This window comes from Toxotes jaculatrix, chromosome 15 (genome assembly GCF_017976425.1).
Source record: "Toxotes jaculatrix isolate fToxJac2 chromosome 15, fToxJac2.pri, whole genome shotgun sequence".
Lineage (NCBI taxonomy): Eukaryota > Metazoa > Chordata > Actinopteri > Toxotidae > Toxotes > Toxotes jaculatrix.
Genome location: NC_054408.1, coordinates 1170546 through 1187992, shown reverse-complemented (window position 1 = coordinate 1187992; position 17447 = coordinate 1170546). Strand labels below are relative to the sequence as shown.

The 17447-nt window shown below is 44.6% G+C and overlaps 1 protein-coding gene across 2 annotated transcripts in view; it reads left to right on the top strand.

Moving 5' to 3' along the window:
• Positions 1-1118: 1118 nt before the first annotated feature.
• The window catches only part of htr2aa (5-hydroxytryptamine (serotonin) receptor 2A, genome duplicate a), a 37435-nt gene continuing 21106 nt past the window's right edge, over positions 1119-17447 (top strand). The window contains exons 1-2 of one of the 2 annotated variants that reach the window (XM_041056747.1): positions 1119-1492; positions 2464-2977. In XM_041056747.1, the coding sequence (XP_040912681.1) occupies positions 2506-2977 (472 nt within the window). In that variant the 5' untranslated portion in view covers positions 1119-1492; positions 2464-2505. Of the gene's footprint in view, positions 2978-17447 lie in introns of both variants that reach the window. The other variant, XM_041056746.1, reaches the window with a different exon arrangement.

The window sequence follows — 17447 nt, the reverse complement described above, 5'->3', positions numbered from 1 at the left end:
AACCGATTAGAAATAATGAGAGAATGACAGATTTCTGTTAGCAGCAGAGTGTTGAGTCTGACTGACAGCTCTGTCTCCCAGGAGTTTTTCATCGAGGCGATTAGAAGAGTCTGTCGTTTCCTCCAGAACAGCAGCAAGTGGTTTAACAAATCAGTTTTTTTCTGTGTGAGGCAGAGAAACGGGCTACAACAAAGTGACTGATGTCACAGATGTATATGGGAGTATTGACGAGGTGTAAATACTCGAATACTTCACTGTTAGAAATGTTCACCTGATATTTAACAGTCACCTCACTCTTTCATATCTCCTGAACAATATTTTATATTTTGTTTTATCTCATTTATCCTGTTTTACTTTTTACTGTAAACGTTCACATCCTTTGTTAAAGCACATTGCAATTGTGTTACAAACCCGACTAATCAGCTTTGCTATTAAAGCTGCATTAACAGATTTTTTAGCCACTTGGGGGCAGCAGAGGCAAACTGCAAACACAACACTGGCATGTTCACTTTACAAAGTTGATATGTTGAACTTGTTATCAAACAACTGCTCATTCCCACATCCAGCAGTTCCAGATCAACATGCTCCTTCATCTGGAGTGGTCTCTGAGTCCACCTGAGGACTCTCAGTCCAGCGTTCCCTCTCTTTTAGCTCTGTGTTTGGTCTCCACCAGCTCCTGAGGGAAACATCAGGCTCTTCAGCTGCTAAATGCTCCTCTGTGTTCACCAGCTGCTCCGACTGAGTCTGACACGTATCAACAGACTGTGTGGATGGAAACGTGCATTATACTTTGTGTCTTTGCTGATTTTGTGGAAATTAGGTTAAAATGTGTTGTGTTACAGTTGGATGGAAACATGATGATATGAGGGAGAGAGAGGCAGCAAATACACAGGGAGAGAAACCAGAGAGATCAGCAGGAAAGAGAAAGGCACAGTGCACCGATCAGCCACAACATTAGCACCGGCAGATCGGTGAAAATGGGAGAGAGAAAGAACCAATACGGTACGAGAGAGAGAGAGAGAGAGAGAGAGAGAGAGAGAGAGAGAGAGAGAGAGCGAGCACAGGAGAACCCACAAAGGGGGAGAGAGAGCTGCAGAGAGGGAGAGAGGCTGCAGAGAGGGGCAGCACGAAGAGTCAAAAAGAAAATCATTCAGCTCCTCATCATCACTGAAGACGACTGAACAACTTACCCACTCTCTCTGGAAACTGAGAACCACGTGAAACCTCCTCTGTCTGCTGATGGTTTACAGGAGATTCCTTTTTTAAAATTCGTTTTCTCTAAGGAAAGTGATGTGGAGTAAGAGACGTGGAGCTGAAGGAAAGCTGAGCCAGATCTGTGCTGATCTGTGGAGAGTGACTGACATTTTCCACCGAGGCTTATTCAGGCAAGAGGAGGAAACCGCGAGGGGCTGAACCGCATTGTTCCTGGACACGCGTGAACATACTGGGATGTTTCTTTTAAGAGTCAGGACTTTGTTATCATCCAACTGATGTGAGTGTGTCTGTGTCTGTGTGTGTGTGTGTGTGTGTATCTGTGTGTGTGTGTGTGTGTGAAGGTAAAAGAGAGAAGGGAAAGTTAGTGTAACACACGTCAGATATCATCATGTTCATCATCCGTCTCTGTCGGCTGCCAATGGACTCTCACAGGTGCAGGGACGAGCTGAGACAAGACAGCAAGGACACCCGAGGGTTTCTACACACATTCACGAGCAGACACACACACACACAGTGTAATTCCACTTGTGCAGCTATGTACATTTACACATGATGCTTCTGAGCCCTCCAAATTTACATGTAACATGAAAATCTGTCGAACTGACAAAAGTTCTTTGCATCATGAAAATCAAAGGTTAAAGGTCATAATTTATGTTTAAAAATCTGTTTTCATCAGTGGAACATGACACTCCCACAGTCAGGCTCTAACTGGAAACATCCCAGATATTAACATGAGTGCAGCTTTGACGAGCTCAGACGTCGAGGCTGTGAAACCTGCAGCTGCCATCGCTCTGGCCTCAAACCGATTCCCTAATCAGAAGATCTGAAAATGACTGAAGACGTGAGTCAACATCAGTCCAACCTCTGGTTTGGAATATTTGCAGCAGAGCCCGACTGGAACACTTCTTTTTGTTGTTTTTCCAGGGCGGCACGCGCACAGTGACGATATCGCCACGCATCCATTCAGCTTTGTCCTTTGAGATCGAACAGCTGCTCTTTTTGTTGCGCTGAATTCAGCGGTCTATTTTTGTTTCCTCGTGTGGAGAAGATCATCGTCTGTTGATCCTTCGACAGACAATTCAGGGCCTGAGAGTTTCATCTGAGATGATGGAGTAAATAAGTGACGGGACAGTGAATTACAATTCATTAGTCATATGATAAAAGGTGTCATTCACCTGGAGAGAGGAAAAATAAGGCAAGTAAACAATGATGAGACTTTCCTCTTTCTCACTCTGACCCATTTTCCAGGCAGCAGTCCTGAGGCTGTGACGGCGTTACCGAGCGGACACCATGAACCTGCGCGGTGGCAACGTGTCAGACCTGATCTCTAACACTGTCAGAGCTGTTACCACTCTGGAGTCCAACCCCTGGCCTCCACGTGGATTTGAGGAAAGCGCCCTACGAATCAATAATGTGACAAACTCAGGGTGTCAAGGAAACAGCGTGGTCCATAATGGCATTGACGCACAGCTGGGGAACTGGTCTTACCACAACGCCGGAGGAGCTTACGGTGAAGAAGGCAGCAGGATTTACGGGTCCCAGTGTCCTCCCCAAGAGATGGCGGCGGAGAAGAACTGGGCAGCGCTGCTGATTTTAGTCGTCATTGCCGTCACGGTCATGGGCAACATCCTGGTGATCCTGGCGGTCTCCCTGGAGAAGAAGCTGCAGAACGCCACAAACTATTTCCTGATGTCACTGGCGGTTGCTGACATGCTCCTGGGCATCTTGGTCATGCCGGTTTCCATGGTGACCATTCTCTACGGTAAGCACTGAGTGACACTGATATTGGGCTTCATTAAGTTGACATTTGGTGTGTCGTTGACTCGAGTATAACAGGCACACAGTTTTTTTTTTTCCAAGTGGAGAAAGTGTTACTCGACAAAACAAACTGCACCTGCCTGCATGTTGAAGGCGGACGACAGATCTCATGTCAGTCACATCATGAAGAGGAGAAATCTTTCTTCCTGATGTGGGTCCCTCTGGGGTTTAGATCCGATGTTTGAAACGTGGCGAAGCGACTTCAGGCTGAACAGTCACGTCAGCATTCATGACTCTGTGCTGGTGGCTGAGCACAGATGGAGAGCAGCAGTGATGGAGGTGTTCTGTGTTGTTGCCCGTGATGTGTTTATTTAGAGTGCTGCTGCTTCAGTGTGAAAGGAAAGTGCTAAACCCTGTGGCCCTTCAGAGGTGAATGAAAGGAGCCACAGGACAGAGCTGCTGCACCGGTGCAGCATCAGCAGCTTTAAATCCAACGTCAGTGCAAATACAGACACAGAAGTTTAATTCACCCACACACACACGCACACACACAGACACACACACACAGTGACACCCACCAGTCCTCGTATGCTGAAGTAAAACTACCTGTGGGTGAAGTCATGAGAAAAAGGAAGTAAGTGAACTTTGAGTTATTTATTTATTTAAAGATCAAAGTGCTGTTTGTGAGGAAAAAGATGAAGCTTTGCACTCAGGTCTTGTGTTTAGATTTAGTGCATGGCCGCACTACAACACGGGTCTGTAAACAGTTAGCTAATAACACTAATACACAGTCTGATTCTACGAGGATAAGAGTGTGTGGTCTCTGTGCGTTGGCTTGAGTCTGGTGAAACCTTCAGAGCTGCTTCTCGTCCTTGGTACTGAGATCCACGTTAGATGAAACGTCAGAAGAGCACCGGGGTTATTACAGTTCATCCTGAGGGGAACATGAACGTCCAAACCAAATTTTTTCACAGTCAGAGTCGCTCTTACTGACCTCTTCTGATGCCTCCTCCTCCGTGAATCTCTGCACAGCATTTGGTGCCAAATCCATCAAGTCGACATTTAACTGAAGACAGTGAGAAATCTGACCAGCTTCAATATCTGTGGCAAATTTCTTGGCGATCTGTGCAACAGTTGGAAAGTGAGGAGTTCCCTCACGTCAGCAGCATTCATCCTCTGGGGAAAATGAATGTCTGTATGAATCTTCATGGGAATCCATCTAATAGTAGCTGAGATCCAGTATTGCAGTCTGGACCAGAGCAGTGGACTGACCATGGCTCTGGGGATGAGAGGAGTCGGGGGAAAATGTCTCCGGAAGCTTCTGCCCTCGTCACCGCTCTGCATCTGAACGCTGCTGTCAGTCATCGGGAGGCTCAGGTGGCTGCTGATTAATGGCTGCTGATTCTCTGTGAGCTTTAGCTCTACCTGTTTCTCTGTCTGTCTGTCACAGTCTCTCTCTCTCACACACACACACACACAGAGCTTCAGATAACCTCTTTGAAACACACACACCTTCCATTGTCCTTCACTGTTGCCCACTTCCAGCTGATCCTTGCTCCTCTGCCTCCCTGAGCTTCCCTCAGTGTCTCTGTAAATGTCACGAGCCGCTGCTCACATAAGAAGCTTTAAGCCCTAAGTACCAAATTCATTTGCATGAGAACGAGAACAGTAAATTAGTCAGAGGGAAGAACGCTTCCAGAAGAACGACCTCCGGTGCTTATTCCTCGTCATCCCCGTCTTTAATGAGAAGACAAAAGAACTCATTAGCCACGCCGACGCCAAACAAACACACACGCTGTAATTATTTTCTCATGTTGTTACGCGGTCGCATGTTTCAGATTCATTTACTGACTCAAACACAGCGTTGTTTCAGGCTGAGAGGGCATGGCGATAATATCACAGCAGCCGAGCGAAACCTTAAAGCGAGACGGTGGTCATGAGCGAGGTGGGGGGTTATTATTGATGTCAAGCAGAGGATTATGGGTGAGACGGAGAATTGAGGTTGTGTATAGTTGTTAATGAGGTCATAGATTAGTTTGTGTTTGATGTCACTGCTGAGTTTGTGAAGATTCGATTATCAGTGGGGTCATTAATGAGGTCAGTGACGCTCATACGTGAAATGACAGGTGATCATTTTAATAATGAGGTCATACATTAGACCAGCAGAGATGCTGAATCGTTCGGTTCCTGACCGGAGCTCTGAAACACAGCCCAACAGTCCACGTTCCCATGATCCTCAGCTTCATGACCATCGGCTTCATGACCCCCGGCTTCATGACCCCCGGCTTCATGACCCCCGGCTTCATGACCCCCGGCTCCATGACCCCCGGCTTCATGACCCCCGGCTCCATGACCCCCGGCTTCATGACCCCCGGCTCCATGACCCCCGGCTTCATGACCCCCGGCTTCATGACCCCCGGCTTCATGACCCCCGGCTCCATGACCCCCGGCTTCATGACCCCCGGCTCCATGACCCCCGGCTTCATGACCCCCAGCTTCATGACCCCCGGCTCATGACTGAAATTTCTCAACAACTGTCACACGGATTGTTATGAAATTTAGTTCAGACATTCATGTTCCCCACAGGATGAACTGTAATAACTTTGCTGATCCAACTTTTTAATTTGTCCAATACTTTGGTTTATGACCAAATAGCTGAAAAGCTGATGATGTTTAGTTAATTTAAAAAAAAATCCTTGTCTTTGTGCGCGGGCGCCCTCTGTTTTTTTTCACCACTTTAAAATGAGTGTAACTGGAACAACATCACATTTTGTGAATGAGGTTTTCAGGATTATTCTTCTTTGAGTCCCTGCTGTTTCACCAGTGAGGAAGCAGAGTCATATCTGAGGTGAAGGGCATGTTCAGCCTCGCGGACGCTGATTCGTTTCGTGAGCTGATGTGTTTGTCGGGTCGGGCCACTCTGGCAGGTGGGCCAGTCGTGACTTAGAGATCATGCTCTGTTCTACACATCTGTTTAAGCATCTTGGGAAATTTGGGATTAACCCGTCTCTGTGGCTGAGTGGACTCCGTGGACAAAGAGCTCATTTCCTGTCTATTACAGAGGAGAATACAAATACCTTTTCTGCTGTGTAGCTTTGGATTGTGTCTCCTCGTCCCTGCCTCGTCTTCGTCTTACAGTCCACAGGGATGAGCCGTCAAAATAAGCTTGACAGACTGATACGCTTTCTCACCTTCCACAATCCTCCTGACACACACACACATTCACTGCTCTAAAGAGCTCGAATAACTTAGGGTTTCACTTGACTAGAATTTGCACCCATGATAGTTGAAGTTATCTGAATTATCTTCCATCTAAAAACATAGAGTATAATTGTCATGGTCTCTTTTAACAGGTGGTTCCTGCAGATTCTGGAGATTTCTCTGAAGAAAGTCAGAGACCACGTTCATTTCCCCCAAAGAGACTGACAGCATTTTGAAATACATCTGTTCGTTTTGAGGCAAACTGCACTTTATTATCCTCAGGTCACAGGTCAGCGCGCGGCTGACTGAGATGTAAATGCTAAGCTGATTTCTGCAGTTTATCACATTTGTTATTGGCAAATGTCAAGATCATCGGTGCCAGAGCTGCAGGAATAATCACTGAGTTAAATTTACTGCAGCGTGAAAAGTTTCAGAAGCTCAGAGCTGGCAGAATGCTTTAGAGAGAAGCTAATTGGCAAACTTGAATAGTAAACAGAGAACTCACAAATCTTTATTGGTTGTGCTGGAAGGTCAGCAGGGCTGATCAGCAGCTCAAACAGGATTCCTCCAAAACCTTGTGTGGGCTGGTTAAAAACCAGACTTTTGGTTTTTGTTGTCATCGTGAAATTCAATCAGACATCGACACTTTCACCAACAGGTTCGTTCACATACTGACCGTAGAGCTGTCTCACCTCGTCAGCAGTTACAACTTTGAGAAAGTGTCTCAAAATGTTCTCGTTAAAAAAAGAGTTGAATCAGAGCGTTTTCCTGTGTTTGCTATCTTTACAGATTCTTCATTATTTCAGCACTTTTATTATTTGTTCACTCATCATGATCCGCTGTGTATTTCACAACTCACTGGCTTTTCCTGTTGCACATTGAGACTCTTTATTCAGTTTTCATGATTCCAGGTAACTTGGACACTTCCTCTTATTCGGTGTGATATTTGTTTGGTTCAGCCTATTCATGCCTATCATGCTCAGCTTCAGGGGAACGAGCCTTGATACTGATTCTTCAGAGGGAAAATCGTGAGTGTGCAGTGACTGTAACACCTGGGTGGTTCTTTTACCGCAGACTTAATGAGGTATTAGGATGAAAACGAGTGTTTAAGAGGTGCTGGGAGGCGTATTGTTCACTTACAGAAGAGAGAAGTGCTTCCTGTCATTGTGCTAAATTAAGTTACTGTAGTGAAGGATCACTGCGCTCAGCTCTGTTTAACTGCTGCGTTTAAACTAGAAAAATCAACAAGGTGCAATTAGAAGAAAATCTGTTCACACTCAGAATGAAAAGGATTAAAAACTTTACCATTTGCTGTATATTCATTTGTTCACTAATTCATTCAAGTGCTCCAGCACAGTCATATCAGCAAACGTCTTCCTGAATGTCACAGAACAGCTTTTAGGTTAGAAGATCAGGTGCAAACAATTAAGACAAATCAAAGACTGTCACTGAAACAGGGAACAAAGAGCAGCAGGAGCAACGTGACAACACGGAATCTGTCCTGGAACCTGAGAGACGAAACCTCCGGAAACAAGCACATTCCCCACCACATCGGAGTGTCCCTTCAGGAATCCCAGTTACTGGGACATGCACCACCCCGAGCTGGTTGGAGTCTGACGGGGGACCTTTGTTTCATCTCTCTCGTTTCCTGTCGTATCTGTTTTCTGTCTGAAACAAAGACTTAAAATCCCTGTTAGCAGTTTACTGTACATGCACATCTAATCTGATTTCTCCAGCAAGAATCTAGATGTGCTGATCAGGTTATTCTTTAAAAGGCATTACCATGTTCCTAACTCTTCTTAGTCTTAACTCTTCAGTGCTGCTGTGTGGTTCTGGTTTGTGCCATCAGGTTACTGCAGACAGAGTGAGATAAATACTCGAATGCATCCAGACTGAGCCTCTGTGTCTCTTCAGTGACCTTCAGCCTAACCTCACTTTACATTACACGGCTCCAGTCAGCGGCTGTTGATTGATATCTTGAGACGTTGGTTTGAGTGAGCTGGACATAAGCTTGTGTTTGATGTGCACTTGCAAACTGAAACAGCTTCTAAATGGAAGCTGTTTGCTTTTAGCATAAAGCAAACCTCGCTCTTCCCCTCGCTGGTTCCACTCAGGGCAGGGCTTTTGTGATTCAGTTGCTCAGTAATCAATGCCTCTCCAGGTAAAGCCTCTCTCAGCCTTTGGTCCTTTGGTCACTAGAGGCAACAGTGAAAAACAGAGGACGTACGGGGAACACATTATTCCAGTCTGAGCTCAGTGGAAGCTTGCCGAGTCCCCCAGTTTGCCAGTTCTGATCTGTTTCAGTCCCACCTCTGCTCTTTAGAGGCACAGAAATGATTTAATGTCATATTGATTTTTGTGAATTTGGGGCTCAGATGCTCATTTGCTCCTTCCTCTCTCTGAGCTTTTGATGTCTGGCAGCCGGTTAATGTCTTTCCTCTCGCTTACTTTGAAGACTTTAACCCCAACATCCACCCAGCGCTCCTGCCTTCCTTTCCTCTTCCTCCCTTGTTGTTAACTTGTATGACACAAAGAAAACAAACCCTTCTGTTTCAAAGCCCTCAGGTTTTGTCCTCTTTCTGTGGACGGGCAGCTTTGCAGGATGAGATCTACTTAAAAGACGAGGCTCTGTTTCTTCTGTGGATTCCTCTATGATTCATTCTCAAACTCCAGATCTCTTTCCATTGACACGTTTGTTGTTAATTTTGGGCCATTACTGGCACTTTGAGACCATTCTGATTGTGGAAGGCGCTATATAAATAAAACTGAATTGAACTGAATTGAACTGAATACTGCTGCTGCATGACAATATACTGCTTCTGATCTATATAATCATTTATTGATTGCAGAGTAGGTCAGCCTCTCAGCCCAGCCATTAAAGGATGCTCTAATTCGACACAAACACAAACAAATGAAGTTTCAGGGAAAAAAAAAAGTCACACCTTCTGTCACCTCAAGAAAATCTTAAACAACATATTCATTTTTCTGTCTCTGTGCTTCCTTCTGCCACGTCTCATCATCACTTCCCTGACTGCAAAAATACAACATTAAAAATAAACACAAACAGAAATACAACTCCGCTTGGGCAGTTTTCACCCCACGAAATACACTCAGTCACCAGTTCATACGTCCATCGGGCTAAAACAAACGCCCCCGGACGTTCTACTGTTCAGTTTCTGTTTCCTTTTTCAAGAGGTTGTACAAAAAACGTGGACACTCCTTCGTATTTAGGTTCAGGTCTGTGTTTGCCACAGTTCACAGTTGTTCCACAGCCAATGACGTTTCACTGTCAGTGTCACAGTAATGTTCATGAGAAGGACACGCGTTTCCTTTTTTAACATGGCAGCGTGTTGGTGCACAAACCCAGGCAGGAGAACAGAGGCTGTTACTGCAGCACATTAATGCCCAGTCACATCACCCTGTCACTTTATGGTCTCCACCACCTCATGAATGGCTGACTCTTCAGCTGGAGCTCATCACAAACTCAGACATAAACCGATAGATTGATAAGATCAGTTGTATATTTCTGGCAGATATGGAATCATAACAAATCCAAACGTTAAGAAAGTCAGCTCTCCTGCTTCTGATGCAACAGGAGAAATCAACCAAGCAGCTGGAGGTTTGAACATAAAATGGAGAAGCTTTGTAAAGTGCTGAGATTTGTTAAGTATCTGGGTTTGGGAGCAGATCTGAAGGTGGAGCGCTGGAGTCTGAATTCCAGACCAGCAGAAGAAAATCTGAATGAAACAAACACTTGAGAAAAACACCTGCTGTTTAGCTGCAACACACTCGTTTGATATGAGAGTAAATCTCTGTTGGTGTCATTCTGGGAACAGTTATGGCTGCGCCTCCTAAGTGGACTTTGTTTAAGTAAAACTGACTTGACCTGACTCTGGATGGCGTTGGACTGATGGACGTCTCAGCCAGCCTGACACTGCTGCCAGCAGGGCGGTGTTCTGTAAAGTGATTACATGATCAAATGATTAAAGAACAGACGAATCAACAACAGAGACAAACTGACATCAAACAAACCACAGAGGCAGGAAAGGTTAAATAGATCAAACATGGCCGAGGAAATTCTGTTTCATGTTGCTCTGGAGTCCATTTCCATCAGGATAAAAACCACCGACAGGCTCTGGATACATCTTAGGCTTTAATAATCTGAGCTCACATTTTACCCTGACAAGTAGGGTGGGTGTGAAAAACTCCTCAGACACTGGCGTCTTGTCGCCTTGATGAGGCAGTCGGCCGCCCCGAGCAAAAATAACCTCTAATTCCTCTCTTGATAGAAGAAGGGATGAGGAAGGGATGTGGGCAGAGAGTGAGTTAAAGAGAGGCGAGATAGAGAGTACCAAGTGGAAAATAGCCAGTGTTGTGTTCATCCATTTGTGCTCAACTGCATGAGATAGAGGAGATTTTTCTTTTTGTGTGTCTTTGAGCTGCAGAGTGGCGCACAAAGCAGCCCGAACAAAAACCGAGCGAGCAGCAGCAGCAGGCAGGCGTTCAAATGATTAGCCGTCCTCCTTCTCCTCCTCTCTCGCATGACCAGACGGAACAAAGTGAAACAGATGCAAACAAAAGGGCAGAACCATTATCAGGCTCTGCTGGCCAGATGTGAGACAGCGGGGCAGAAGGTCAAGATGTGAAAGGAAAATGCCAAAATAAGAGGGAGGTGAGTACAAGAGAGAAGAAGAGAGACAGATGAGACGATACTCGCTCTGAAGTCATTTCAGAAGTGAGGACAATATCTCACATTATGTAAGAAACTGTATTTATATTTGGTGGATTTGTCCAATGTGTCGTCTCAGTAACGTTCTGATCATTTGCACTGTGGATTTGGTTTGATAAGAACATTTAATAAGAACATTTGAAAAAGAAGGCAAGTCAAAGCACATTAACAAATTCACCACTTTAAAAAACAGAGTATAGAGTCTCTGAAAGTGGAGAACTGTCCCTTTAGTCTGAAAGCCATCATCAGTCAGAAGTGGAATAAAACCACCAACGTTTGTGGCTGTTGATCCACCATGAAAACGTTTCCTCTTCATCCTGAGAGCAGTGTTTAATTAATGCTGAATAATTAGGCCTCATGATGACACGCTGCTTTGGCACGCTGTAATTTGGATCGAGCACATTTGGTTCAGTCTCAGGGGACGAAACTCACTTTTCCATCCAAGTCCACTGCAGACAAAACTCACGGAATACGTCCTCACACGCAGAGCCGTCTAAATGCAGTGTTACTGCTGCTCTGGAAGTGAGTGAATGAATGGTGTGTGTGTGAACGTGTGCAGGGTTGTGAGTGTATTCATGTTCCTCCAGTGGATTTGTCTTCTCTCTGGCCTGGAGCAGCTCAGAGGACGTTTAATGCGACCACCCCCTCTCTGCCGTACTCTCACTTTCCTATTTTAAATTTTTGGAACTTGCTCATCATTTATGTTTGAGTCATGTTGGTCTCTGGTGGCCATTCGTTCTCTTCCCTGATGGGAGCCGAGGCAGTTTTGGCTTTTGTTGCGGTTGTTTGCCCCTTAGCTCCTCTTTAGCTTCAGTTCTCTTCTGCTCCAATAAGAATCAGCTTTGTTATTATGCTGCTGCTGTTATTCGTCTCGTTCTGAGGATGAAACAGCTCCAGCTAAAACCATTCCATTATCTCTGCTCTGACTTTTTGTTCTTCTTCTTTTTCTTCTCCACCTTCTCCCTTTTCCTTTGTCCATAAATGAACATGGAACAAAGTGTTTGTTATTATTGGTGATTAGCTCAGCTGTTGTGGTTATTGTGTATGTTTTCCTGAACACTGAGGTCATATTGTTTGTTTCCTGTTTAACTGGTCCTTATTAATAAGTTAATTAGAGCAGAGTGTGCTGCATGAAGCCTTGAACTCATGTAATCTGTTTAAAGTAATTGTATATTCAGTGCTCATATAATTTCTTTAGAAATATTTATGCTCACATTCTGTGGAGACTGTTTATCACGGGTTTCATGATGTTGCATTACATATCCTGCAGCTCATGGTTCCTTAACTTGATATAAATGAATCTCATTCACAGTGCTGACAGCTGAAGGAAGCGCTGCTTTCAAAACAGCAGCTAGTGACAGAAACATGCAGCAAACACACTTTCCAATAAGTAAACACACATTTCTATTCATTGTGCTTTAGCTTCTTACTGTGTCTGTGTGCGTCTCTGTTTTGGAGGGGAAGTGCTTTTGTTAAGATCCTTTCATCACTTTGTCTCACTGAAAAGTTGTAAAGGAACAAATAAAAACAAACAGGACGCAGCTGAGTTGCTGCCTCCGGCGCTAACGCAGTTGTGATCATCAGGATTGTTGCTGCGTGTAGCAAATACATTAAGGAAACATCAGCTGCAAAATTCAACTTAGAAAGTTGTGAATCCTGTGAAATTTGTATCATCTCTTCTTACTGTGCAGAAAACATTGTCAGGTTTGGGGCTGGAATGACCCTGAGTTCTGTATTTAGATGCGTATGTTGTTGTGTAGTTTCTCGTGTATCAGTTTGAATTTAAATCATTAATCTCAGGGAGTAAAACCTGAATGCTGGGATTCCTGACGTGTGTGTGCTCTTTCTCTTCCTCTTCATGAATCTTTAAACTCAGCAGACTGAAGGGCCACGAAATGAGCTTCATTCAAACTGACACACTGAAATATTGTGTATTGTGTGTTTGAAATCATGCAGCTCCACAGCAGATCGAGGCTCAACGTGTTGTGCAGGTTAACAATAAGCCACACTGCTTCATGTTCACGGTTTGATTTGTAAAATCCAACCTGAACTGTCACAGTGATGTTTTCTAGTTACTGAGATCAACAGGTGGATCAGGTGATGCCAACCAGCCAATAGGAGCGCAGCTTCAGTGCTGTCTGAATCAGCGCTGTGCTTTGTTTATCCAGTGACTAAAACTAATTTACATTTCACCCAAAAACTGCTTAAAATAAATGTGTGCCAATATTTGCACCAGTTCAACCTCCTGGACGCGTTGATGTATTCTGGACACGTCTGTCTGGACAGAGACCCCGGGACAGGACCAGACCATGCTAGAGGGATTATAGATCCCATCTGGCTCAGGATCCCACAGAGGGAGCAGCTTATCCTGCTGCCACTGTGAACTCGACCTGGTTAAACAACCGAAAATGGATGGATGGACTTTAAACCTCTTTCTGTGTCAGAGAAGGAAAAGAGGAAGAAAACCTGGATGGTGTGGGAGGTTGATCGTCAGGCTTCAGTGGCAGCTCACGTGTGACTGTATGAAGGCTGGAAAACATCTGCTCAGCCCTGAGGGATCTCTTCATCTCTTCAGATATTCCTGTCAGTCATTAGATTCAGTCCACAGACCATCGCTCAGTGTATATTTGGTTTGAAGGCGAATCGTCCCTTTGGTGTGTGAGTCTCCTTTATTTACTTTTGTTTACATGTATTTGTGTTTATGTGAGTTTGTGTGTGCTCTGTCTGATCTCACTGTGCATTCAAAGGTTTTCATGTGCAAAACAGATTCGCTCCTGCTAATTAAGTGTTTAATGATTAATTCTGAACTGTTTTACAGCAAAGACGAGTGAGACGACCAGAGTGTGTTTCTCACACACACACACACACACACTAGTTCATATTGAATGGTTAACAAAGAAGCACATTAACTGTGCAAAGCAGCAAAACTTTCACAAGAAAATGTCAGAGAGCGAAGATCATGATGAGGAGCTCCGACGAGAAGACGATGACACTCGTCTCTGTGGTGGTTTGTCCTCCAGGTTTCATCAGCTTAAATTAGTTTTATTTCCTACGACATCTTTTCTCTTTTTACATGTTGGCACACACACACACGCGCGCGCGCACACACACACACACACTCTCTACAGGAATTAGTGAGGTTATTATAAATGCAGATGACTCCATTATTTGAGAAGCAGAGAGCAGGAGTCACATGGTCGCTGCTGCCGTGTGACTCATGGGCCGGTGTTTGTGTCGCAGCGGAGGCCTGGTATCCACAGAGATGGAGGTTGTGAGGGCACGTCAGAAGTGAATGGCGTTACCATGGGCGATGCTGAATCCCATAATGCTGCAGGCTGGAAATGCATTCTTCAGCTGGCAGTAAGAGCAGAGCGAACAAAGAGGGAAGGAAAAATCCTCCCTGTATTATAACCTGCAGACAGACCTGCCTTTATGAAACAGCAGTGCTTTTTACTACAATCGTCAGACAGTTGTACTTTAAACATTAAGATTTAGTTTTTCATTGTGAGTTCGTGACAAAGCTCCGGTGTTTGCTCAGGGTCTGACGTCGATGAGTTGTTATCATTTCCACAGTGAGACATTTCAAATGCTGAAAACTGAAAACTAGAACAAGATCTAAACAGGTCAAATTACCCAGCGCTTCACAAAAAGCAACGAATATAAGAAAATACAGACAAATTCGTGAATCAGAACTCCCAGAACTTTTTTCTTCTTTCCTTTCTCATTAATCATCTGACGACCCCTCAGATCTGGGGGCCCTTTGGATGGATGGGAACCACTGACAGTCTGGTAAAGGCAACATAAAATTTATAAAAAATTTTTATAAAAATCAGTCACTGACAGTTTGAATTCAAGACTTTAACTTGTAATTGGATCTTTTTTTTTGTATTGGCACTTTTGCTTAAGTAAAGTTGTGAGTGCTTGCTCTTCGACTCTCTGCTGGAAAAAAACAGCTCTGTGCTTCTGCTGGACACAGAGTCGGTGAAGGTTCACTGAGACTGAACCAAATAGTAAATGTGCCATAAAACCAAAACAGCACGTGAACCCAAACAAAAAAACACAGATTCCGAGTTCAAATGGTCAAGTGAAGGTTTATTGTTCGGTGGGGGACGGCTGTTGGCAGAGCAGAGCAGGGAAATGAAGTTTGGGCAGTGAGAGGGGAACTGAGGACTGAGCGACAGGCAGGGGAACCAGCAGGGGAGCAGCTGGCAGGGCCGAGGGTTGATGGAAGCTGGTGAAGCTGAGCTGGTTTGGGCTGTGGGTTGTGTTGTGTGCGCAGCAGAGAGATGCAAACATGCAAACATGCAGTGATCCTGGAGCACAGGGAAAACTCAGAGTAAACATCTCTGAGCAGCCACAGACACCGAACACCAACTGAAGCCTGGGCCTGTGCCGCCTCACAGAGATGCTCAGAAGGCTGTGGACTCTTGCTGCACTATAAAAGTATATATTTTAACAAAAATATGAGCAAAACTGTCGCAGATTTCAGCTCGAGCTTGATTAGCGTAACATTTCTCAGTTATTAATAAAGTGCAAGCTGTTCAAATAAGTAATTGTAAGAGCTGAGGACACTGAAGGGGTTTTGTTTTCCTGCTGAATGTGTACATGAAGTGGTCAGCGTGGGTGGAAAACATTAATCAGAGGAGCTCACAGCTCTCATCATGGTGTTGTTGCCATGTCTTTGTTGTGGCTGCAGCCACAGCTCGCAGTGTACTGATTACAGTCATCAGAGCTGTTATTTGTGCAGTTACATTAACAGTTAAAGAGAGGGCAGTCAACTTTTTCCACGCTCCAGTTTTAAGTTCAGGGAGAAAAAGAAATGAGGAGGAAACAATGTGGAGTGAAAGGAATGGGTACAGTGAGGGTTGTACTGTCGCAGCTCTCAGGTCTGTGACAGTGTGTTGATTCTGTATTCGCTCTGATCACAAAGGAAAAAGACGAGTGTGCTGTCTTTAGATTAAAAATAATATTAAAATTCATAAGTGTTAAAAAGTGTAAAAATGTAAAAGATATATTTTTCTTTAGTTCATGAAAATTGTGTCAGAGTGAGTGTTCGGTTCCTTTCTTGGATTTTGAAAATGGCGACAGAGTGAGCGTTCTTCGTGTCAATCTTGTAACTGGGATCTTTGCCGCTGCGCTCCGCTCGTTACCTGAGTGAACGAGTGAAGACGGTAACGGAGAGTCGCGTTGTTAAAGTCGGTGAATGTGTTTCCACACGCTTCAGCCTGTGAGTATTGTGTGTGTGTGTACTTTTAAGTGGTGTGTTTATCGTGTTGTGTTTCTAGCATTTTATGTTAGCCGCTAACTTGCCGCTCAGCAAGTTAGCGGCTAACTTGCGTATTGTCTAGCTTAGCTTGCTTGCTAGCTCCATGTTACTTTGCAAAATGTGTGCTGTTGTTTACGTTTTTGTGCGGATAGCGGTTTGTGTTGTTTTTTTCTGTTGTATTTCAGTTTTACAGAATAAATGACAGTGTGTGTCTGTGACCGAGTGAAATGAAAGTCGCCTCGCATTCGGCATTTGATGTTATTTGGCTGTCTGGCCTCGCAGGGGTGCGCTTGGTGAGGGCAGCACAGCCAGTGTCTCTGCTGTGTTTGGTCTGTTGGATCAGGTTCTCACTAACACTGGGTGTATCTGGTTTGAACCTGACTGTCCAGACGTACCATTCCAGACTTTCCAGTTTACGCAGGACAGGACAGGACAGGTCAGGTCAGGTCTTTCACCGGTCTGTTTTTCGGAACATGTCCTAAATGTTTGAGGTCTTTGGAGGACGTCTGGTCTCACAGATACCTGCGGACTGAACAGCATTTTGCTGTTTACTGTTTATTTAAAAGCTGAAACGAAGCAACGGCTGTGAGGTTTTCAGACGGCCGATGTAACACTGCTCTCACTGTGACCATGTCAGTCATGCCAGAGCTAACTTGTTAGCCACCACACTGAAAGCTGCTGTTGGCACCTGCTGCTAATAATTAAAGTAATTAATAATGAGACTGAGAAATAGAAGTTCAAACAGCATCACAGAGCTCCTGTCAGGCCTGCTGCTGGTCTCAGCTGAGCAGAACCTGCATTTCTCCTGTGAGAGTGTTTCTGTTTTAAAGTTTTCCATCAAATTGATTTTTCACCTTCGATTTTATGAAACGCTGTTTTTTCCTGAGTTTCTGAGAAAACTGAGACACCCCCGCGGCCCATGCTCACCCGGTTCAGGTCTGGGACCTTTGTTTGATATAATTTCCCATGTTTCTCTACCCTCATTTCCTGCTGTCTCTCCACTGTCAGTTTGGTAGTAAGGGCCTATAATGTCCAAAAATACTTTAAAACCAAAACTGAGGCAGGGACTAATGGAGTCAAATCCCTGAGCAGAGTGAAAACTCGATTTTGTCACATTCTTCCCGAAGGGGAGGAGAAGGAAGCAGCAGCTCAGTGAGATGAAGAAGCTGGTTTATTCGTAACTCTGCTCTTTTGGACTCATCAGTTGACTCAGTGCTGCTTCTTTTCATTAACTTCGTGTCTAATTTGGTTCATTAAAGCCGTAATGATCAGTTGCTG